The following is a 7,385-nucleotide window of genomic DNA, read 5'->3' as shown; positions in this document are numbered from 1 at the left end:
GGGGCGGGAGCTGTGGGCATACCCCCGCTCAGGAGCCACCCGAGGTTTCCAGCTCCTTCGTGCCCAGCCCACCGCTTCCCTCCGGGGAGAGCCGGGAGCGCCCGTCGGGGGCAGGGCCAGCCCGCGGAGCCGCACGCCTCCGCGGCCAGCGGCACCGCGGCGCCGGCCGGCGGCAGGGAAGGAGGGCAGGGAAGGAGGGCAGGGGAGGAGGGCAGGGAAGGAGGGCAGGGAAGGAGCCCCGCTCCCCCCGTGGAGCGCACACACCCCCGGGGCCGCGGGAGGCGGCAGCGGGGTCTGAGCGGGCGGGGGCCCCGGCTGCGTCAGAGATGTGTAAACACCGCCGCGGTGCCCGCCGCTATTTAAGGAGCCGAGGCTAAGTCTCCCCCGACTTCCCTGCTTGGGCACACACGGGACTCTCTGCTCCCAGCGCGAGTGGGACCTTGGAAAAGCGGAAAGGTAGGGAGCACCTCTTCTGACGGCACAGCTGCTGAGGGTGGGGAGGAGAAGGAAATGGTGATCCCTGGCGCCCACCAGGGCTGCGGCTCGGAGGGCATCCCGCTCTGTGCCGGAGGAAACGCTTCCCGGCGGGGAAGAATTCCGGCCGCTCCCCACAAGCGCGGGCAGCCGGGCGGACCGCAGCGCGGGGAGCGGCGAGCAGGGCTTCCCACCGCTGGGAAGCTGGGAAGGGAACCGGCCAGCGGGGGTGAGATGTGGGCTTTGGAGACCGTAGCGATGACAGGAATACATAGATATATAGATATGTATATTTACATGTGTGTGTGTGTAAAAAATACAGGATTTGGGACAGCTGAAAGGGTGCAATGCACCTTCGGTTTCTGAGTACCCAAACCTAGATTGGAACATCACTAATAACCACGTTGGAGTGACATTTCAACTTTCTTCACTTATCTCCTGAGAATATTTTAACCCCCCTATGTTTTATATACTGTGAATTATTTTGATCTAGTGTGCGTGTTGGGCAAATCTAATTTTATCCCCTTTTGAAATTTAAAGGTTAAGTGTTAAAAAACTGAAGCAGTTAAAAAAATCTCACGTAGCTGAGATAATCCATGTGTATTTATACGTGAAATGATCCCCATAGCATGAAGTACTAGGTAGTTCGTTTCTTCTAAGAATTGACAGTAATTTCTCTGTTTCCAGGAAAACAAAACAAAACAAACAAAAAAACCCCAAGCATTTCAACTTATGTGATAAAATGATTTAGCAAACCAACATTGTTTTGCTTAGTACACATTTAAAGGAAGAAATAGAAATCTAAATTCCCTGTTAGTATGAAGTTGCACTTTATTTCTTACAGCTTTTATCTACACAGCTTTTACCACTCCAGCTGTTAGATCATTGGAGTATTAGATTTTGGTTTTTCTTTCACTGGGGCAAGTTTTTGTTTGTTTGTTTGTTTGTTTTGTGTACGATGAGATGAAAGCTCTTGAACAGTTAAGTTCAAATCAATGAAGGTTGGTAGAATAAAGGCTCTTCATAGAACTTGTCAAAACAGAGTATCTGTACTAACAGCAGGGTCTTAATGCAATAGCAAAATACTGAAATGTTTGAATCGTGAGATTTTGCAGAGATGGATTCAAGTCCCTTAACTTTTTTTGAAATACAACTTCCAAAAAAAGAAAAGCAAATAAGAATTGAGTAGATCAGGGAGATACAACACATACTAAGCTGAAGAAACAAAATTACCTGTATCTTCCTCTTCAGCAAGGATATTTAGCTATTCACAGGCGTGTTTTCCAACTCAAGACAGATCCTGCAGTTACCTACATTAAAAAAAACCAACACAAGCCTGGTTTCCATCCCCAGTGGAAGATGGGGTTAGGGACTGCATGTAGTAAATGAGGCCACGTAACAGCCCACTGTCCCTTTTCTCCCCAGCAATGTACAGCGGGCTGTGCATCTGCATGCTCCTTGCCGTGCTCTCGGTGAGCTCCTTTGGACAGCAAACTCGGGGCTTGCATGATGGGAATCCTCTGCCTGCTGAGCTGGAGCAGAGCCTGACAGAACATCAGCGGCACTCCCGCGCTCCGTCTGCCGGGCCCCTGAAATCCCTGCCACGGCTGGATGCGAGCAGTGACCAAAGAGCCAACATCGGCGCCTTGCTGGCCAAGTATCTCCAGCAAGCCAGAAAAGGTACTGGTTACAGCCTGCTTCTGTGCCACCGGGATTCTAGGAGTTGAGATAACCCTGTCATCATCTAACATGAATTCCTAGAGAAGAGAGGATTTAGATTTTGCCTGGTTATCCCTGAAGCAGACAGCATTCCAAATGCTCTCTCCCAAACCCCTCCCAAAAAAAGGATTTCTTTGTAGCAGCCTCTGACTGACAGTCATATAAAGCTAACTAGAGAAAATGTCACCTACCTCTTAGGTTATAGTCCAGCTTTAATTTTTAACTATTTTTATTGCCTTATTATTTTGGTGGTATTTTCAGTGTGTTGTATCTCAGATAAAGCAACTACATTTTCTTTGAAGTTTTTCATTTCGTTAAAATCCTCCCTTCCTCCTTCCCTTCCTCTTTCAAAGTTAGAAGAGCAGGAAAACTTTTCTGAGGATAAATGCAAACCAAATGGCTAGCCTCAGTCAGGTATCCCTGTACGAAGGAAATATTCTGAGTATTGGATTTTTCATATATTTGTTCCCAGAGGAAATTATAATAGCATGAAAGCTTTCAAAACACAGAATTCATATTTATTAGTGCAATAATTAAAAGCAATGAGAAGTAAAAGCATATTTGATGCAACACATGTTGATTCCTGGTAGGTTTTTGGTCTCAGGCAGCCAGGGATCACAGCCTTGCAGTTACCTAAAACCTCCATGGCACTGTGTAACAAGGACATGAGGACTCGGTAGAGCAGTGGGATTACAGGGCATTCTTACAATGAGATTTATTAGTCACTTGAGGAAACAATTGTATTAACGTAAGAGAAACAGGAAAGCTATCCCTATTGACACCTTACAGAATATATTTTACATAGGCAGAAAGGCGTGCCATCAGTGCTACCAGTAAAAATGATGGCTCAAAATCATTGACCAATGAAACTTCCCCAAGAAAACATTTTCCCTTTTGAGGTGTCTCATCTCTGTACTGCTCTGTGTCCCAATAGAGTGACACCATGGGCAGCCTGATTGCTGTGGCCTTTTGGCTGCCAACCTCAGCAAGAGCCACTAGAGAAATTCTGTTTACTCATGAAAGCTTCACTCCAGCCTTTGCCCTGTTCTACACAGAAAAGACATCTAAGAAGGAAAGAGGGTTTCAAGAGAAGCCAGTAATTAGAATTAGGATTACCTGGACATACAGGCATTGAGAAAGTAATTCACACCTAGTCCCAGACTGTGCTTAGGATAAAGTTCACTTTACATAATTAAGGACTTTCTCCACGTAATGCAGATCATTTAACCCTCACATCTTGAAAGCTCCCCTGCTGACCTCTATGCTAGGCAAAGTCATATGCTTATTTGTGATGGTGAGCTGCAATTAAGAGATGCCACATCTGGTTTTGTGCATGCAGCCATACACACTCCTCTGTGTACTCAGAACACAGCCAAATTAGGAACAACAGAAAAATGAATCACTTTCAATAGTGCCTGAAAGATTTCATCTCATGTTAACAATTTGCACGATATCCATTACGGAACTTCTTCTAGCTGTTCATGCAATTTAATGGAAAGATGATTCAAATATGAAATTGCAGAGTTTAGTGCTACACATAAGGCTGTTACTGAATAAGAATGTTCCTGCAGGAGTCTGCAAAGCAGAATCCTCATTACCTTTCCCCAGCATATCATTGTTGCCCACCTGCAGGGAAACTGAACTCCTCACTCTAGTATATGTATCCATTATATTCTCTTAAACATGTAGCTGACATTTCCAAATAGATTATCCAGACAAAGCAAAAAAAACCCTTTGGATTTAAGAGATTTTTAAGAAGGTCTTTCTCTGTAAATATTAATATGAGAGACAATTTCCTGCATATGTATTATTGATATATATAATTAACTCTAAAAAGGATCTGGAAGCAGATGATGAGATTCTTGTGATGTGACTAGGCTAGTTTGACTCTCATTTGTAGATGCAGTTGCTGGTTACAGGAGAGAAAATTCACAGGAAAAACAGTATTTACTTAGTTTATAACATACATACAGTGTTGCTGTCAAAACATTATTTTCTCTTTTAATGTGAAGATTCAGTACTTCAGAAATCTCTGCAGAACACTCACATCTACTGTATTAGTCACCTGTCTAAACCATAATAATCACTAGAAAATTCCATCTAGGGGGAAAGAGAGGGCTTTTGTTAGCGTTAGCAGTCACCAGTAGTGGCGTTCGCCCTCATGATTAATAGAAAGGCTGGTTTTGTAAAGTATTTCTAGTTAAAAAAGTGAGAGAGCTGAGTTCTCTCAAGGGCTGTGGGGTTGATGTCATGTAGCTGAACTGCTACAAAGTTGAATATGTTTGTCATACACTGATTCTGCAATACCCACATTACAATCTCTAGCAGGTTGAGGAAAGATAATTAAGGTGCTGTTAGGAAATTTGTGACCCAGACTTTCAATTACGATCATCTGCAGGCTTTCAGCTTGGATCTGCCACCGTGTAGAAGAGGTGTTGTAGCTCTCAAGCCAGTGACAAACACATTTAATGTCCTTTGAGGAGCCCTTGACCAGCCAGAGAGAAGTGGCACCAGGGGAGCCTTTACAGCCCTCAGGTCATGGCAGGCTCAGAAGTCCCTTAAGCACCAATGTCTGAGTGATGGTTCTGCCCTGCCTGGTTATTGTGCTAAGGAGCCATTGTCATTACCTTCATTACACTCTTTGAATTATAAAGTGAACTTAATGATAGATATTTTTTGAGCACTTAATGATAGACATTCTTTTCCAGGGATTTTTTTTTTTTTTGTCTTTTTTTTTTTTTTTTTTTTTTTTTTTTTTTTTTTTTTTTTGTCTTTTTTCCTAGGTAAATTTCTTAAACATGGCTTTTTTATCTGCGTATGCAAGCAATGCAGTTGCTTTTTGTTTTACTGGGTCATGTTCATTATAAAGCATTACATGAGGAAGACCTTGAAACATAAAAGCACAGTCAACAGAGGACAGAGTTATTCCAAACACATGAAACTGAAAGCAAAACAATTTTGTAGATTTGGATACATGGGATTTAATTCAGGCTTATTTTCCTTTTTGATCAATTCAATATTCCTCAAGCTTCAGTCTGTGTTGAATACTAATACATTAAATCTGTCCCTTCCTCACTCAAAGCTTAATTCCATCTAATTACTGTTATATATCAATTTTGTCTGTTTTCAGGGAGTACAGAGAGAAGTAATTTATCTTTCCCTGTATTTTTTAGTTACTTCATGTGATGCTGTGAAAACAAAGGATTGCAGCCCGTTTTTTTAAAGCATAAATTCTCCTTACAAATAGTTTGTGTCTCTTTGACACCTTAAGCAAGGCATACAGAAATGATAAGGCAAGATCACAAATCAGTATCTAACCCTGCTATGAAAAGAATTATGAAGCCTTAGCAATGAAAAAAACCCTGACACAGTAAAAAGCCCTGCATAATTCCAGCAATAGGTAGCTCTAACTGTGAATTCCAGACACAACTTTCTCAATTTCAGGATTATTCCCACTTTTCCACAAAACCTAGGATTCATAACTCTACCCTGCTTGTTACCAAATTTGCACTGTAAGAGCTCCTGTACTTACATCTATGTCTTTTTAAGCAACAGAGGGCTGTGGTGTCTCAGGCTTGAGCCTGCTCTCAAGAAGAGCTATTTGGCATGTAGAACAGCTCTCCCAATATGAGAAAGCAAACGTGGGGCTTTGTAGAAATAGAGAGAAATAAATTGGACTCTCTCTCTAGTAACATAGGAAGGAAAATTCTATCTATATTCCTTCCTGTCAGACAGGAGCAGAATGTTTCCACAGCAGGAGGTAGAAAACGACCTGTTTATTTTGCACTGAAATAATCCAAGCCATTTCCAGGACATTACCTATAAGGTTTCTATTGCTGTTTTCCCCAATGACATGATAGTGGTGTTACATGGCCTGTATTAGGTCCATTTCAACTATTGTAGACATCTGCTAGTGAGCACAAGCCAGATCAGAACACGGATGAACCTGGAAAATGTGTCCTCTTACTCTCTGCTCTCCCAAATGCTTTTTCCTTAGGTTCCACTGGAAGATTCTCAGTTATGGGAAACAGGGTTCAGAGCTTTGATCCTACTCACAGGATAAATGACAGAGACTACATGGGCTGGATGGATTTTGGACGCCGCAGTGCTGAAGAATACGAGTATTCTTCCTGAAGAACACCAAATTATAGCAATGAGAAAAAAAAAATCATACTCCCATGTCTGTACAAAAATACATAAATCAATTTGTTGTCCTCTTCAAATCAGTGTTTTAAAGTATTTAAAATCATGTATTTGACATAAGTTTATCTGTAATACTATACAATGCAATATATACATATGCAGAATTTTCCAGAAAACATTTTCTTTCTTTTGTGGTTTCTCATACATTGATAATATATTAAAATGATTTCACTTATCCCTCTTTGTCCTGTCACTGCATGTTGCTGGGTGTCTTACTATAAAGAGAGGCAGCATAACACCTTCATTTGGTACTGTAAATATATTCCATGGGTTGAATAGTCAGATTATCCACGTTTCAGAGAAATCTTGTGTCAGTCCCAAAAGCTTTGAACTCTAGGATACTTGTCCAAGTATGAACACAGCAGCACAATACTGCCAGAAAAGACCAGCTATTTTCATGGTGACCCTGTTTGCAAAGGACTGAGTCTATATGTTTGCAGTGAATAGCCAACAGTGCTAAAACAGTGATAAAGAGGAATGACACCAACACATTTTATCGTCCTGGCTTATTTGTTTTATGTTGTAAATTCAATGTGAAAGTTCTGCTGATGGCTGCAAATCACAGAATAAACAGAGCATCCCCAGCTGTGTGGTGAGGCAAGCATTCATTTGACAGGGGGTGAAGACAGGTTCCTGAGCAGAGCGAGTGATCATGAGAGGGAGAGGTATTGGAGCAGTCTAGTCACAGCATCCTTACAGGAAAGAGGAGGCTCCCAAGTACCACAGAGGCTGAGCTGGCTACTGCCTACGGATGTGGAGAGGAGGGGTGTTCTGCCCAGCTCTTACCCGGCTCAGAGCAGGGCAGAGGGCCCCAAGTTCAGGGTTGAGCAGAGATCCCAGCTTGTGCAAAAACAGCACCCTGCAGTTCCTGCAGTCATTCCCGTCTGCCCGTGGGCAGGCTGCAAAAGAAGTGTTTTACCTGCACAGTCCTCCACCACAGGTAATCAACCTCCCTGCAGCTCCTGGCTCTCCTTCAGCAGCTGGATCTC

The 7,385-nt window shown here is 42.8% G+C and overlaps 1 protein-coding gene across 1 annotated transcript; it reads left to right on the top strand.

Annotated features, from left to right (window-relative positions):
• Positions 1 to 220: 220 nt before the first annotated feature.
• CCK (cholecystokinin) lies at positions 221 to 6,586 on the top strand. The gene is made up of 3 exons (XM_040067302.2): positions 221 to 456; positions 1,900 to 2,154; positions 6,191 to 6,586. Exons 2-3 carry the CDS (start codon positions 1,902 to 1,904, stop codon positions 6,325 to 6,327), a joined length of 390 nt encoding a protein of 129 aa, XP_039923236.1. The 5' UTR covers positions 221 to 456; positions 1,900 to 1,901; the 3' UTR covers positions 6,328 to 6,586.
• The last annotated feature ends 799 nt before the right edge of the window (positions 6,587 to 7,385 follow it).

Source organism: Hirundo rustica, chromosome 1, assembly GCF_015227805.2.
Source record: "Hirundo rustica isolate bHirRus1 chromosome 1, bHirRus1.pri.v3, whole genome shotgun sequence".
Taxonomy (NCBI): Eukaryota; Metazoa; Chordata; class Aves; order Passeriformes; family Hirundinidae; genus Hirundo; species Hirundo rustica.
Note: the sequence above shows the minus strand (reverse complement) of the source record. Positions and strands in the feature narration are given on the sequence as shown.

Excerpts from the sequence above, each read along its gene's own strand:
- CCK (XM_040067302.2), top strand. The coding sequence starts at position 1,902 with ATGTACAGCGGGCTGTGCATCTGCATGCTCCTTGCCGTGCTCTCGGTG. Across the intron at positions 2,155-6,190 it reads TCTCCAGCAAGCCAGAAAAG|GTTCCACTGGAAGATTCTCA; the intron begins GTACTGGTTACA and ends CTTTTTCCTTAG.